This window comes from Asparagus officinalis, chromosome 8, assembly GCF_001876935.1.
Source record: "Asparagus officinalis chromosome 8, Aspof.V1, whole genome shotgun sequence".
Classification (NCBI taxonomy): Eukaryota; Viridiplantae; Streptophyta; class Magnoliopsida; order Asparagales; family Asparagaceae; genus Asparagus; species Asparagus officinalis.
Window position 1 is genome coordinate 22,350,600 of NC_033801.1, and position 17,947 is coordinate 22,368,546.

At 33.3% G+C, this 17,947-nt stretch overlaps 1 protein-coding gene across 1 annotated transcript; it reads left to right on the plus strand.

The window, feature by feature from the left end:
- Positions 9,379-10,683, plus strand: LOC109820995. Its single transcript, XM_020387191.1, has 2 exons — positions 9,379-10,021; positions 10,121-10,683. Exons 1-2 carry the CDS (start codon positions 9,379-9,381, stop codon positions 10,681-10,683), a joined length of 1,206 nt encoding a protein of 401 aa, XP_020242780.1.

Genomic DNA, 17,947 nt, shown 5'->3' on the forward strand with positions numbered 1-17,947 from the left:
CTTACACCCCCACTTCAGGCCCTTATTGCTAAAATTGGGGACCTTTTATAAGAGAAGATTATCAATTAGATGGCAAGAGAGAGAATGGTTCTTGAGCCTGATGACATACATACATACCTGTAGAGGGGTCATTGGTTTTAACTTCTTGAGTACAAAAGTAGCACCAAACGATAACAGTGACAAATAACGTGACTTTGGGTAAGGAACATAGCGTACAAGCTGATGAGTAAAATTTAATATATAAAGTTTAGCAGTCTTTGAAGGGAAGAATCTATGGACGGTTTTCAATTTGATGCCTGCCCTTAATATGGTTGCATATTTTTCGAAGCTGGTAAATAAAACTAACTAGTCGTCTCGGGGTCCGGTTAGGATGTGAAGGTACATATTGATTGCACAACACGAAGCCGTGCAATCAAAGAGAAGCCAACTCTGCAGTAAATTCGAGGCTGTTGGACATGAGATGACATGAGAAAAGCACGTGAGTGGTTCACGTCTATTTTTTAAGGTTTACAACTTCACGTTAGTTACTTTCACAACGAGTAATTTCGCTGCGAGAGGGATAGCGGTTTGCCCTCGGACGTTAAGTATGGTGCAGTGTAAAAAATTTGGATAGGTTTTTAAACAAGTGTTGTCACATGATTTGACGTCGAGAACTAGCTAGGGATGGAGGGAAATGAATAACAAATAGGTTCCTGAAAAGATCGCAAACGGAACTAAAGGGGGTCTCTTTGCAATTGAGTTGTGCTACAAGGAGTTCTTTCGCAATTAACCCTTCTAAACTCTACCTAGTAACCAGCGCACAGAATAATTTCTGAAAAGATCGCCAAAAAGGTTCAAGTACAAGGTGGCATTCGCAAAAAAGAGGACGCCCCTAGGGCGGTGCGTGCAAATGACAAGCGCGCAAGTGTCACCGCAACGTGCATGCGCGGCTACACATGCAGACACTGCATGGAGAGGGAGCCGGTCAGCGGTTTCAAAAAAATGTCTCTCTTTAACACTTCGTCGTCGCGTGCGTTAACCTCGAGGAGGGCCAAAGGGGGGAGGGGTTGGTGGGCTGCATGGGGCCAAAAGGCTATAAAAAATCGAATTGGAGAGAATAAGCGGGGTTTGTTCGCAATTGAATTTGGTTTTGGATTTTGTTGCAAAAAGGAGGACGGTTTTGGTTGGCAGAGAGCACGTCTTAGGTGGTGCTCTCATTGGAAGCGGTGGTCTTTTTTTTTTACTGACAGATGGCCTTCATCTCCTGATCTTGTCTCTATCTAATTATTCCTCTTCGATAAATTAGAATAGATCCGGAGCTATAGATCCTTCGACTAATTTAGATAGTAGAAAAATTCATATTTTTATTATTAGATTAATAATCATTTGTTATTTCTAAGTTTTTTTATTGGCATGTAGACAAAATTGAAAGGACATATATCTTTCTGACTTTCTGTTACTTGTTCTTGTGGTTTGGCGACTAGCTAAGTGAAGGGTTACAAAATGTAATCCCTTTTTATCCTGCCTAAACGCGAAAAATTTCCAGAAAGAATAAAAGAATAAGGTGATCATGAATAAACATTTTATAAGTTGTCGAATATAAAAAATGCAAAAGAGTTAAGATAACCCTTCTGGAGGGGTTAAAATGAGCTAAACCTCTCAAAATGAAGATTAAATAATATTCTAATTTAGACAGGTTAAAAAATAATTTTTCTTTGTTTTATAAAGAAAGACATAATCTTCATTATTTTTGTTTAGGTCATATACTTAATTACGATGATTACGATGGATTTGGAAGAGTTTAAGGTCCTTCAATATTCTTTGATGGCCAATCACTCTGAATAGAAGAAGATTCTTGCATAAATGTGAAACGTTAGAGGGTTAGAGTTGGGTTCTCCGGTGGTTCATCTAACGATCAAATTAGTAATGATCTTAGGAGAAAAAGATATGAAAGTAATTTTTTAGGGATTTCTGTTGTAGTACTCTCATGTAGAAGAAGATGTGCTTATTTATAGTTAGCTGAAAATGGTATTTGGGTAACTTCGACAAGGTTCATGCAGTCAACTCAGTCAGCCGACACTTTACACGCATCGACAGTGAGTGATCTGAGCCATCCTTGCATTTAATATAACAGCAATAGAATAGCTAAGGTCCAATGAGTCATTATGACTTTGATGGTGGAGTAATGACAGCTCTGGCCATGTATTTAATGTAACAATGACTAGCTAACATCGTGGGGGAAGACTAAGCAGATAGGTGCCCCCCGTGGTTCAAGATGCGTCACCAAGTCCGAGTGGAGATGTCTTTCATCTCAGTCCTTCGAGAGAGTCCGAGCGAGGATGCCTTTTGTCTCTGGCTTTTGAGAGAAAAGCCGGGTGAGGACGCTTTTCATCTCGGATTCCTTAAGAAGATCCGAGTGAGGACGCCTTTCACCTAGGGTCTTAGAAGTGCTTTAAGGAGGGGAGCCGACATTCATGAGACCCGAGTTGGATTGGTGTTGTAATGCTTAAGTTGGTTAATCGAGACATGTGTCGTCCTCTCAAGAGTAATTTACACTTAGCAATTTCTAAGATATAATAGGTTTCAAGCACTAAAAATGATCACATGAATCTAAATAAATCTTACTTAACTGATTAAAATTTAACCCTTTGAACTAGTGAATGAGTGAATTATGTTAACTCTTATCCTCAATCTTTCTTCTTTAGATCTTTGCCAAATGAGAAAAAATATATATATATATATATATATATATATATATATATATATATATATATATATATATATATATATAATATATATATATATTATATATATATATATATATATATAGAGAGAGAGAGAGAGAGAGAGAGAGAGAGAGAGAGAAGAGAGAGAGAGAGAGAGAAAGAGCAAGACTCCTATCAACTTTAAGTGGATAGGGAATAGTTGTCCACCAAACTTTTTAGCCACTTATTGTATTAATATAAAAAGTCTCTTCATATCATGCAAGGATCCCTAGGCAAGATCCATGGATAAAAAGTTTGGTGGACAACTATTTCCTATCCACTTAAGTTGACAGCAAGTTTTTCAACACACACACACACACACACACACAACAATTATATATATATTATAATATATAATATATATATATAATATATTATATATATTATATATATATATATTTTATATATATATATATATAATATAAATATATATATATTTGCCGGTAGTTAATAGAAAATGGACTGAATTGAATTGTTCCACCTTAGATTTTCTGGATTTGTGGATTTTTTTTTTGTGCTTGTTTAACTCTTTGTTTTGGGCTTCTTGTGTGGGCCTAGAGGAAGTTCATGGACAATTTAGTATGCAGGTATAATATATGCAGTCCACTGTACATCAGTTGTTGGATTATTGCGTTACTGAACCCACGTCTAGGAGCAAACTTAATTGCTATAATAAACAACCTTAAACCTGGGCAAAAGCGAAAACCTATAACTGATGAATTAAATTGTTAGAAGTGCCGGAGACTTGTTCGCGCTCATTATATATGTTTTTCAATTATCAAAATTTTTGTGACATGTTGCATTGAAATCGAAGTAGTAGCCCAATAATCGTGAACATGTTCTTATACGCCAACGTGGTGCCTACATGGAGGCAAGTGCATGCACACGTGGCAACTTACGTAGTTGCTACAAGCCTTTGCGGGTTTTTGCACATGAGCTTCCAAATTTTGCTTGCTCCACTTAAACCCCCAAACATCACAAGTACAAATAAATAATAATAATTTTATTAATCACTTAAAATAACATAAATTATAAATAAAAAATGATAAAAACAAATTCTTTATTAATAATTAATAAATCATTTACAAATTACAAGTACAAATTTATTTTGGAATTAATCGCATCACAATAGATAAGTAAATCCCAACTAGGTTGGCACCTACTCATCTATATCACTATCATTTGCAACTATTTTCAAAATAATTCTTTACAAATTTTAAGCTAAGGCCTAAGATTTAAAAATTACAATTTATTCTTTATATCTATCTGCTAGTCTCAATTCTTCAAATTTATCTTCAATTCCAGCCATCCGATCGATGCCTTGCGTTCGCTTCTCGTACCTCCACGAGTATTCGATGTGTCTCGATAATATCACTAAAGAGCTATACGATAACCCTGACTTGTTTATGCCTCTTTAGTCATTTTGTCTGACGAAAAAACAAGTACAGGATCCATGCGGAGCGACGCTTGTCATCCCCGCGGGAGCATGGAGTGGAAAAGAAGTCGTATACGGCAAAGGAAAAGAAGCTCCATAAATATTCATCTATTTCAGAAACCTCCAATGATGACGATCCAAGTCCAGATCTACCAGTTAGCTCAGTTATCATTGCATACCTATCAAAACTTACACTTTTACCTCGGGATGAGCTCAAAGAAACAGAAGCTGTAGACTGTTGTGTAGCTACACCATGTCTAGCTGCATACTCATCATATAAGGTTTGAAAATAACAGGGAAAACCCGATGATTATTATCGCTATAAAAGAGGTCTCGGCTACGTCTCCTCATCCGACGACGAATATTGCTGGCAAATCATTGATCATATCGCTAACAAGGCTAGAAAAGGATACTCTTCCGACTCTTCGGCTGGGGGTTCCGACGCTAGCCTTGGCGTAGCTGCATACTCATCATATAAGGTTTGAAAATAATTTCTAATAGCTAAATGATGAGTAGTAGCATTAATGGTGGTTCCATCATCTAAGTCTATAATATGATTACCATACAAAGATTGTAACAAACTTAGAAGGCCAATATCCTTCAAGCATGGATCAATAAGAACCCCCAAACAAAAAATATGAGGAATAGGCCTAAAGTACTTATTAAATTTGCTCTCTATTTGAAAAATCAAAGGTCCAAAAGTATCATCCATACGATATTTCCCAAAAAAATTTTGAATATTTAAAATTTGTAAAGCAGCTAAAGTAATGGTTGGATAATAATAGCCAGATAATAACATTGTAGCATCTTAAAAAATTTGTAACATTTTATTTAAATTACATATAATTGTCCATTCATCTTCAGTTATTCCATAAGTGACAGTCTCCTACCCGATGAGAAAGAAGAGTTAATCTCTCTTATCAGGGAGTACATCGACGTGTTCGCCTGGAATTATAAAGACATGCCAGGGCTCGATCCAAACGTAGCTGTGCATCACCTTAACATTAAGTCGGATGTCAAACCTGTCAAACAACAACAAAGACGGTTTCGTCCGCAAATGATGGAGGCGACTATTGCTACACTTAACATTGCATAGGTAGAATTCCACCTATGGTCAACATCTTTTGGAATTAGTCTGGTCTTTACATTTTTTTCTTTTACAAAATTGTTTACATCTTTTAAGTCTTTGTTCAGAAGCATTATGCATGTAAGCAACTGTTCTAATCTTTTCTATCATGCGTTTAATTTCAGTAAATGCACTTTGAACAATTAAATTTAAAATATGACAGATACACCTAATATGAAAAAGATCACCATGACATGGCAATGATAAAGTTGATCTGATAAAATCAACAGCTACATTGTTATTACTTGCATTATCTAGTGAAAGAAAAAATATTCTTTCTAAAATTTCTAATTTCATAAGTTCTTCAATTATTAAATTTGCAACATTAATACCAGTATGTGACTCTTCTATTACAATAAAAAAAATAACTCTTTTAAACATTTGCCATTTTTCATCAATCCAGTGTGCTGTGATACATAAATATCCAGTTTGTACTCTAGATGTCCAAATATCAGAAGTTAAAGAAAATTTACAATTTAAATTTTTAAAATAAGAAATTATTTTTCCTTATTCCTCCTGATAATATTTTAAAATATCACGTTGACAGGTTTGACGAGAAAACTTTTTAAATGCAGGATAAAAACCATCCCTAAACATATCTTTAAATTCATCATCTTCTACTAATTTAAAAGGAATGTTTTTAAGAATGATAAATCTGATTACGTATTTCCTGGCTCTGGCAGCGTCATAGTTCCAACTACCGAGACTACCAGAAGAGGAGGATTGAGAAATCATAGATTGTCGGATATCACCTTGAGGAGTATGACCTTTGTTGTGTTTATCTAAATGGCGTTTGAGGTCGTTGGTGCCGCTTTTATGATGAGCTTAGAAAATATAGCCACACAATGCACATTTAGCCTTCTAGGTGAGAAGTTTACCGTGTTGATGCTTGGTGACTTTTATCTTCTCAAAAAAATTTCACACATCAGATCTCAGACTTTTAGGAGCAGTAGGGGTGAGATCATTGCCACCGGATTTGGGATCAACATCGGTAGGAGGAGTTGCGGTAGGTGTAGTAGGAGTAGGACTCATTTTAATGTCGGGAGTTAGAACTTGCCATTCATAATCGGAGGAGGAAGCCATTTGATTAGAGAATTATAGAGTGAAAGAGAGAACGATCACCACTGGTGACCGTTGCCACAGGGCCGGGCTCCGGGCCCGGGCTGCCCGGCCCGGATTGTTGCCCGGCGCCGGCCCTGTTCCGGGCCGGGCCGGGCGCCGCTGAGACAGCCCGGACCCGGGCCCGGAACCCAGCCTGGCCCGGATTTTCGGGCCGGCGGGCTTTTTGGACAGGCCTACCCACACACAAAAATTCGGGGAAGGGGGCTAAAATGAAATTTAACCCTTATATTTCATTCCATTTGAGGAAAATGATCGTTGTATTTTTCTTTATTTTTTGAAATTTTCAAAAAGGTCAAATTTCAGCTTCTTCGGGTCAAGAGGCTCGTTTCAAATCCGGACCGGACGTGCTCATGTTTTAGGCGCCTGTCAATAGTCTGACGCAAAACTCTTTTGATTTTGAAAACTACCTCCACCTGAAACCCTGTATAAATTCTTGGGAATTCATGAACATGGGCTTGAAAATATTAAGACCAGGGAGTAGTGCATGGACTGAATTTCTCCACTTCAAAACTGCAGATACAGATGCGTCTTGCTACTTAGAGCAACTCCAATGGGGAGGCTGCAAAATGCAGCCTCCCCAAAGCATATTCTTGGACATATGCTTTTTTAGAGGGGGTAACACCAACCACCTCCTCTATATGAAGCTCTATTTGCATTTTTAATTGATTTTTTTATAATACTTTAAATAGATTTGAAAATATAAAAAATATAAAATGTTAAAAAATTATATGAATTAATTTAAAATATAAAATATATTATAATTTAATACTAAAAGTATAATATATAATATACTCATTATTTAAATAAAAGTAATTATCTTTAATAAATTGATAATAAGACATAGATAAGAGCCTTTAAATTTTAAAAAGCAGAAAATATAGCATAATATTTGAAACAACCTTCACAGCTACTCCGAATGATGAAACTTTATATATTACATTCAGCGGCATTACATAGAAAAAGAAAGTACATGAAAATAAAGTACATGAAAAAAACTAAAATTCGGGCAGGCCATTTCCTCCATATCCACCGCTTCTGTAGTCAGGTATTCCGTATTGACTTCCTGCATAACTATATTCAGGATTAGGAATATCAGATGAAGAACCTCCGGTTGTGTTTCTATTTAAAATCTCTTGTTTTTTAATTCGAAAATACTCGCGTTCCGAAGGATCAGTAATAGTATCAAGATTAATCAACATAATCTTACTTTCCTGGCGTTCCCTTTGAATATCTAATTTTTTTCTTTTCGTTTTCGGCCCTTAACATCATAATCTGGTGCATTGTTATTCTATCATTTTCTCGTTCTCCATGACTTTTTTTTTAAATATCGACAATTTCTTGATTGCTTTTATTGAGAGTTTCCAAGTCGAGGTTGGATTCAGTTGCTTGTCGCCTCCTCGTCTTCTCTTTCTTCCTTCCTGTCGGTCGACTTGTTATCATATCTTCGTCATTATGAGCATATTCCTCATTATCGTCATTTAAGTCGACGACAGGAGAACTTGAATCTGATCCCTGAGATGAGCGGGACTTTGAAGTTTTGGAAGTTGCAGGCGATCTGACACTTATATTTGCCCATTTCTCTGCATCTTTTAAAATTGACCAAACATGATCAAATAGAAACCCCTTTCTCTCTTCTGGATCTTCTGCAAATATTATCCTAGCACGTTTAATCTACCACAAGAGAGGAAGAAACATTTATTAATAACATGATAGTAGATGATAATCAAGATTTATGTTATTCAAAATACTTACAATGTCAAGCTCAGAAGCACCGCTTGGATTTAAGCGCTCGACTTGTCGAATACATCCTCGAAATTTACTGATGGCCTTCATAATTAATTGCATTCGGCATGAAAGAGACTTTGGAGTCCTTTGAGCATTACAAATATTGGAAATCCTTTCATGAAATAAAGCAGAAATTCGTTCCCACAGCTTGTCCTTCTTTTGATTAGAACCTATGACTGGATCTTGAGAAATTTCGAGCCACGTGGTGCATAAAACTTGGTCTTCTTCTTGTAAAAAAGATTTTTCGCGACTAGATGCCATAATCTAAGGAGGAATGTAAAGAGTTATGAATATAGAATAAGAAGAGTTGTGGTGGAGATATGAAAATTGTGCAAGTATTATATAGGGATCAGATGTGGGGAGTCTCCAACACAAAAGGAATCCAATGTGGGGGTGAGAAACCAATGCTAAAAAGAATCCAATGTGGAGAGTCTCCAACACGAAAGGAATCCAATAGGGGGGTGAGAAGCCAATGCTGAAAAGAATCCAATGTGGGGAGTCTCCAACACGAAAGGAATCCAATGTGGGGGTGAGAAGCCAATGCTGAAAAGAATCCAATGTGGGGAGTCTCCAACACGAAAGGAATCCAATGTGGGGGGTGAGAAACCAATGCTGAAAAGAATCCAATGTGGGGAGTCTCCAACACAAAAGGAATCCAATGGGGGGGTGAGAAGCCAATGCTGAAAAGAATCTAATGTGGGGAGTCTCCAACACAAAAGGAATCCAATGTGGGGGATGCTGAAAAGAATCCAATGCGGGGAGTCATATTATATAATGACATTACATCCATCTCTAAATAACTCACAACTTATATGATTATTTCTATAAATAACTTCTTCATCAATGAACTATGGAGCCGGACCGTCACATCTACCTTCTTCTTCTTCTTCTTCTTCTTCTTCTTCTTCTGACGACGAAATATGGTCTCAGTACATTAAAGATTGGGAGGAAGATATGACACAATGGGAGAAGGAAGATGAACTCTTAGCTCGCGTACATGCCTCTAATAGTAAAATAATGACTTATCTCTCTCAAGAGGCAGAGCGGCCAAAGCGTATTGGCTGAAAAGAATCCAATGCGGGGAGTCATATTATATAATGACATTACATCCATCTCTAAATAACTCACAACTTATATGATTATTTCTATAAATAACTTCTTCATCAATGAACTATGGAGCCGGACCGTCACAACTACCATCTTCTTCTTCTTCTTCTTCTTCTTCTGACGACGAAATATGGTCTCAGTACATTAAAGATTGGGAGGAAGATATGACACAATGGGAGAAGGAAGATGAACTCTTAGCTCGCGTACATGCCTCTAATAGTAAAATAATGACTTATCTCTCTCAAGAGGCAGAGCGGCCAAAGCGTATTGGCTCAGTTCCTGGTCATTTGGTGATCAATCGCGGGAGGGAAGAAGGTAATTCTCGACTTTACCATGACTATTTTTCTGATAACCCTACATATGGTGCAAACCTATTCCGTAGAAGGTTCCGGATGCACAGGAGTTTATTCCTTCGTATAGTCGAGGCGGTACGTGAGCATGACAACTTCTTCGTACAGAAGATGGATGGTGTCGGCAAACTTGGGCTATCAACTTTACAAAAAGTTACATCGGCATTTCGCATGTTGGCGTATGGAACATCAGCAGATAGTACTGACGAATATGTTAGGATCGGTGAGTCAACTGCAATTGTGTGTTTAAAGAGATTTTGCAGAGCAATTGTAGAAGTATATGGAGATGAATATCTGAGGACTCCCAATGTCGACGATGTTGCAAGGTTATTGCAAAAGGGCGAAGAAAGAGGTTTTCCAGGAATGTTAGGAAGTCTAGACTGTATGCATTAGCAATGGAAAAATTGTCCAACAGCATGATGGATATGGCATGCATACTTTGGCTTACCAGGATCCAATAACGATATTAATGTATTGCAGTCGTCTAATTTGTTCGACAATCTATCACAAGGTATTGCTCCTCCTGCTCATTACACAATTCAAGGAAAAAATTATGATGTCGGTTATTATTTGGCCGATGGCATATATCCGAAATGGCCAACACTTGTTCAAACCATTTCTAATTCCGATGATAAAAAGAAACAATATTTTGCAATGATGCAAGAAGCATGTCGAAAAGATGTTGAGCGGGCATTCGGTGTTCTCCAATCACGATTTGCTATCATCAAGGGGCCAGCCCGTTTTTGGGATAAACGAACTCTGCATGATATCATGACTGCTTGTATTATAATGCACAATATGATTGTCGAAGATGAACGCGACGAGCAAGAAGATGTTGTCATTTCAACTCCACAATCAATTCCGAATGCTGAAAATATGGAGATAACGGAAACTGAACGATTCCAACGGTTTCTTGCTCGACATAAGAGGTTGAAAAACAAAGAAGCTCATTTTGCACTTCGAAATGCATTGATTGAACATTTGTGGGAAAGACATGGAAATGAAGCTATGTAACTTTTTTTACTAATGAAATAATGACTTTTTTATTTTTTTAATTACTTGGTTCTTGAAATTTTATATTTCAATTAATATTATTCAATATTAGTCTCATTTTGAAGGTATCGACAAAACATTTCCAACTGTAAAATTTTTATTTAAAAATAATTAGTAGAAATAAACTTATGTTGATTTTAAGTTGAATATCTAAAAATAATTAGTTAGTTAGAAGGGTATTATTGTAAATTTTTAGGGGGAATAGTGGTTTGGAGGGGGGCTGCATATTTGGAGCAAAAACTCCAAATATGCAGCCGAGTGGGGGTTTTTGCATCCGGACTCCAAAAATTGGAGTCCGGTTGGAGCTCCATGGGGCTGCAAAATGGAGTTTTGCAGCCCCATTGGAGTTGCTCTTAAGCATATAGACGGAGAAAAACGTATAATCTTCAAATTTTGGAATTTCCTTCAACCTCACTTAGTGGATGTATCCATCGTAAAAGTTTAAAAAAAAAGTCGGTCATGTCGGTCATGCATCTTTCTTTTTAGGGTTACTAATTGAGCACTTGGTCAAATAGAGAAATTATCCCGTCAATTAGGAACACGAGATTTGGTGCAAAAACTAAGAAGAGAGCTACTAAGTATCTAATAAACTAGAAATTAAAGTCAATATTTTTCTTTTTGTTCTTTGTTGGGTACCAAACCACCATCTCCAATACTAGAGCAAAATCATTGCATATCTCACCTTAGTGTAGCTCGGCTCTATTCATTCTACAGTACACCCCAATAGCTCGTTGCTAAAAGAAAAAAGAAGGTAATTTTTGTTTACAAACACAATGTTCAACTCAATTTGCTTATAAGTCCGCCACTTTAAAAATCCATCTTAAGTACATAATACTTAGCAGGCTTGAAACTTTTCTCAGCTCTACAAAACCAGTTCAATGTAGTTAAAAGTAATAATAAATAAACAAAATTTTCATCTATAAACTCAATAAGCTAACCAAATTTAGTTTTATGCCCACACACTTGAAAAATTAATCATAAACCCGAAATACTCCATGAGTTCCAATAATATAATATTAATGAAGGACCATATACCATATAAAAAGTCTTTTTTTGCTGTAAACCCCAAATTTCCTAATTTACTTTTAAATTCACTCGTTTCATAATCAATTTTTGACCTAAAATACTCTAATGAAATACTTTTGAACTTAATTTATATTTCATAAATTTTTTATATCATAAGTTGCAACTGTAGATTGATAGCTATAAATCTTTTCCTTATTTATTTTCAAACCTACCCATTACAAGGATTTTTATTATAAATTGAAAGTATTAGATCTATTTATTTTTAAACTACACACCTTGAAAATCAATCTTAGAGTCAAACAACTATATCAAGCTATTTTTAAACTCAATTTGTGATAGTTTGTACATATGGTTTAAGTTGTTATATTCCACTTTGACTTGGTATATTTTTTTCTAAGAATCTAGGTATACTATGCTTTAGACCAAATGTTTAAGCATTATTTTAGGTATTTTTTCACATTGTTGTAATGTCGCAAATGGTAGATGAGTTTTTTTTCTATAAGGTCAAGGTCTTATGCTCATTTATTTTAAAATTCGCCTACTTTCCAAAGATTTTTTTCTAAATCAAAAGAATTCTGATAGTTTTCTATACTTGTAAGTTGTTCTATTTTATTTTAACATGTAAAACTTTATTCAAAAGTGGTTAGGTAGAGTAGAGATTCTATCATAATGTCCTATCTAAAAGGGTAATCTATACCATTAATGGTTAGCTTGGGAATTATAGTTATTCTATTAATGGTGCAAACCACCTCACTTTTATATGGGCGGTTTTCATAGAAATCTTACTGATTTGATAAACCATGTATTTCATAAATCAAGTACTTAACAATGTTGTATTTTTTTCATGCTAATGAGGCGACATGAAAAATATTATTTCTATATAAACTCAAAATTTTAGCAAATTGCCTTTTTAAGTTACTCTCTTCCTAAATAGTGTTATTGTGTATACGTCAAAAATCTTGCCTTCATTTATTATTAAAGTCACTCACCTCCAAGATTACTCTTGAGAATCAAAATACTCATTCAAACAAATATCAAACTCACTTTACACTTTCACTGGCTCATCATATGTGAGTTTCTATATTTTATTATGACCTTGTACATTTTCGTTCTAAATCCAAAATCATGTTATTTATTTTTAAACTCACTCATTTCCAAGGCTACTCTTAAACACAAAATACTCAACATTATTTTTAAATCTATTTTGTATTTCAACGGTTGGTATATATTGTAAGTCATTATATTTTTGTTTTAAGTGGTCAACTATGGTGTATTTTTTTACTAAATGTTTAATCCATTTTTTTTGGTTTTTTGCCTCTAAGCTCAAAGTTCCCCTCTTATTTTTTGAGTCAACTCATGTTTATAGTTATTTTTTCCTAAATGGTTAAGTGTACTATGTAACAAGATTTCTTAACTATTATATTTTTGCTTTTTCCATGTTAATATTGTAGCATAATGAACTATGGATGTGTTTTTTCTTTACTCATTTTTAAACTCACTCACTTTGAAAAACTAGGTTTTATGCACGTGCAAATACACATGGTTAAATACTATGACTAAGTATTCTTGATTTATTTCTTTACAAAAATGTGTTCCTCAGTTTCACTTTGATTGTTTTTGCTCATTATATCCTTAAACTTTAGCATTGTGATTATTTATTTTTTTAATGCTATTTGAATGGGCTACACCAACTTTAAAATTTTTATGTTAATAATTGAATTGATAAGAAATAAATGTAATCTAAAGCTAATTTGAATTTTCACGTTATTTAGATCGACATGAAACCAAACTTGACTTGAGAAGGTATTATACTGGAAAAGTGAAAAACGCTTGAAAAAATAGCGTTATAAAAGAAGAATGAATAATTAAAACCAATAAGCCAAGATGATTAATTAAAAGTTGGCTAGAATGAAACTAAAGATAATATAAATTTTGTTATTAATCATTGATAGACTTTAGAAAAAAATTATAAAATAAAGATTAATGCTAACTCTAGTACACTTTTATATGATAAAAGCATCCATATAACCATATAAAAATATTAAAATAGTTCATGAAAATCCCTTCTAAAGTTTTCTAATTTTACTAAAAAATTAAGCTATTCTATAAAATATTCAATAATTTAAATTTGTGTTGTATTTATAAATAGCATTAATGGAGATGCTTTTATTTTATCAGCTTATTCTGAATGAGCCTTGCATATCAGATTTAAAGTATAATATTTTTTTCTTTATCGTGTTATATGGATGTTTATTTGTTTTTACTTATTATTTTCTTATTTCTTCAATAAGTTGTATCTTTAAATTGATATATATTATTAACACAATTTACGATGATATGCATATCTTTCCTACAAATTTGAAACAGATATAATTAAGGTGAATTTTATGTTTAGTGGCATTTAACAAGAATTTTAGTTGTAAAATATGTTACATTCATATCTAAAGATCTTAAAATCTGATAGTACTATTACATGCTTATCTTTGATCGTGTCCTTAAAAATTAATTCTTCGTTGGTAGTCATATCCCCAAGTAAGGTTACTTGCAAAGTCGTGCCACTATGTAGAAAAAAAATATCAAATTTAATTTAATTTTTACTTATGCTATGGTAACTAAGTATCATGTGCATACATTTTGTCCATTATAGTGATCTTTCTCATATTATCTAGCTTATTATATCTCACAATATAGTTTATCAACTGCTTCACTTTAGTTTCTATTGTAAAATTATTTATATATAATTTTATGTTAAGTTTATGATTCCTTTAGTATTTCAATAATAAAGTATAAAAATTTATAAGTACTTACTAATTTTTCTTGTATATTTCATGAAGAATGCTTTTTTAATTAGAACAAAATTGTTCAATATGTTCTTTAAGGGGAACTCGGTCAGTGTTTTATTTTTATTTTTGCTAGAGATGCCTTTTATCAATGTCAATTCAGGTGATTCATGAATGCTTCCGAATTTTGAGTTTATTTTCTTCACTTCTTCAATTAAAATAAAACAACTTAGTTCTTTTAAAGGATAATTCTAAACTTTTTGATAGTTTCTCTATATATAACTCATTGTATTTTTTTATCCTATAAATATTATCAACAATAGAGATGATACATTATAATCAATTAATGCTAACCTATTATATTATAGTCTTTTATTAATTTATCTTCTATCAATGAATGTTATTAGTAAAATTATATGTAGTTCCTTGAATTTATACATTAATACTAATTTTTAAACTATCATATATTTTTAAATTCTTATTCCTTAACTAGATCATTTTAATCTACTATAATTACTATTTTTACTGGCATCAACTTAGACTATTTTTAGATGCTAAAAAGGAATGACAAATTTTAAATTGAAAGTTAAATTCATATATCTTAATGTAATAACGTCAAACATTTCCTCTTTTCTTTGCCAAATTTTAGCATTTTTTATGATTTTGAACTTTTGAGGGTGTGTTTTGTAATTTTTAAACTTTGTAAGTGTTTTATAAAAATTTTAAATTTTAAGTTGGGTGCTCATAATTTTCATGTTTCATGTATTGGTGATAAGTTTTTAAATATTAGAATGTTTATTGTACCTTTAAAAATTTGAAGGTGTTTTTATAATTACTAAAATTTTGGGTTATTTTTTGAAAAACTTCAATTTTCAACGATCTGTTGATAATTTCTAAATTTAAAGTGTACCAGTTATAAGTTTTAGAATTTTAGGATTTTTTTTAAAAAAACTTTACTTTAGAGGGAGTTTTTGTAATTTTTATAACTTTGATGTTATTTTTTTAAAAATTTTAAAATTTTAAGTGCCTAATGGTAATCCCTGAAATACATCTATGTTGTTTTTAAGTTTTGAAATCTCAGAATTTTAGGGTGTTTTTTTGTAATTAATGTTGGACCCTAGAGGGGGGATTAGGGTCTTATGCTAATCTAATCTGATTTAAATGCCAATTAAAATTAATTAATAAGTTATCCTAGCAAGTATGAAATACAACAAGAATATAAGCTAGGATAAGCAATATGAACAATGAGATATATCCTATATGATAGAAATATATGTAAGGATGTATAAACAATAAGATATATCCTATATGATAGAAATATATGCAAGGATATATAAACAATAAGATATATCCTAACAAAGAGATATAGACAATGTGATATATGTAAGGATATGCAAACACAAGGGTAACATAAACTAATGAAATAGTGGATGAAATAAACAATGAGAGAAAGGCTATAAAGATGAACAAATATAAGTGCTAAGCCAAACTCAAACAAGCAATATGATCACGGAGTTCGGACCTTCCGTCCTACGTCTCCGCTCCCCACTCCCGGGGAGAAATCCACTATCACAACCGGGTTTTCTACGTTCACCCGAATAACGTTTACACCTCACACTCGGTTTTCTAGCTAACCGAAAACTTTACAATCGATACTCTTGCAATCACACTCTACACCCTCACAAGTGTTGGACCTAGCCATGTCTCCCTCAAGTGCTCGGTTACAACCTCTTCCTAGGCTCGTCAACCGACGCCACTCCTCTTGGGACGATCCCCGACTCTCACCACACACTCCTCTCGGTGTACAAGTGTATTACAAAGTGAATCTCACAATTTGGCTCAATGCAATAATTGATTGTTCTCAACTATGAATGAGAACACAATGAAAGCTCACACTTAATGTTACAACTCTCACCAACCCAACTATATTATGAATGCAAATACAATAAGCTCAAGTGGGTGTGTGTAACAATGAGATATAAATAAAAACTTAACTCAATAAGAACTAGCAATAAGATTGATATGAAATACAATACTAGAAATGCTAGGAAATAGAGTTAAGGAAACTTCTCTATAAACACAAAGAGAGGATGAAAGGATATTGAAGATGAATTCCTCAACAGATGATGCAAACTCCTCTTTGTAACAGCAAACCCTAAAAACAAACTAAACAAACTTAAACTCTTTTAAAACTTGTTAAAACATTCTCTTGGGTTACTGAAATAAAAGGGGGTTTGGGGGTTTATATAGGAAGAGAAACAACAGCTAAAACCCAAAACCAAATCTCACAAAAACCAAGAAATTAGATTTTCTGATTCTGAAGAAAATAGCCGTTAGACAGAACTGACAGATCGGCGGTCGACCGAAAAAATTCGCGGTCGACCGCGATCCAGATCCCAAGAAGATATGTTAAAAATAACAAATAAAGTCCAAAAATAATGAAACTTTGGGAAATGTATATAAACATGTAAATGAACATGTTACAAAAAGAATTTTCCAAATTGCATTTCCCATTTGTGAAAAATCATTATTTTGCAAAAATAGTCCAAAACACGAAAATGTAAACATATGAATTTTGACATTTAGGCTAAACCATGTTTTGAAACTTTGCACAATGATTTTGTAGACTTAATAAAATATGTATATGATTATTTTAAGTCCAAAAACTAAGAAAACAATATTTTCACAAAATTGCATATTCTATGCAATGTTTTTAAAAACACAATAGTAAATATGAAATATGTGATTTCATATTTATAAACATGAAAACTCAAAAACACATGTATGTATATATATATAACTATATATATGCATAGAAACCAAAACTTATGTATATATATATACACACACACACATACACACGAAGAAACCAATAAATGTGTGTGTATAGATATTGAGCTTAACGTACTTAACACACATAATATAAAACCTATACTAAGTTATCCAAGCTAGATCTTGATCTTCAATAAGCTCGACTTGGTATACTTGCGGATGAAGCTAAACTTTGATCTTGAACTAGAATAGCATAAGCTTCACCGATATTCCGCCAACCTCCTTTGGATATGATCGTTGAAGCTCTATTCCATCCATCCTCCAACTATGTTATTTGTCTATAATAAATAAGAAAACACAAATACTAGACAAACAACATTAGTGGTAAATTATTTGTTAAACATCATCAAAACAAGAAGGCCAACAATTTAAACTTTTAAGGTTTTTTCTGCAATTTTTAAAACGTTGAGGATGTTAATTGAAAATTTTAAATTTTTAGATTCTATGTTTGTTTCTTAAGTTTAAAAAAGTTGAGGTGTTTTTTGTAATTTTAAACTTTTAAGGCTATTATATGCAATTTTTGAAACTTCTGGGTTTTTTTATAATACTTCATGTATTATAATATGTTATCTACGTATACTTTCTTA

What these genes read in the sequence shown, in the direction of transcription:
- LOC109820995 (XM_020387191.1), top strand. Translation starts at nt 9,379, where the DNA reads ATGAACTATGGAGCCGGACCGTCACAACTACCATCTTCTTCTTCTTCT. An exon ending in GCAAAAGGGCGAAGAAAGAG is followed by an intron (nt 10,022 to 10,120) that starts GTTTTCCAGGAA and finishes TTGGCTTACCAG; the next exon opens with GATCCAATAACGATATTAAT.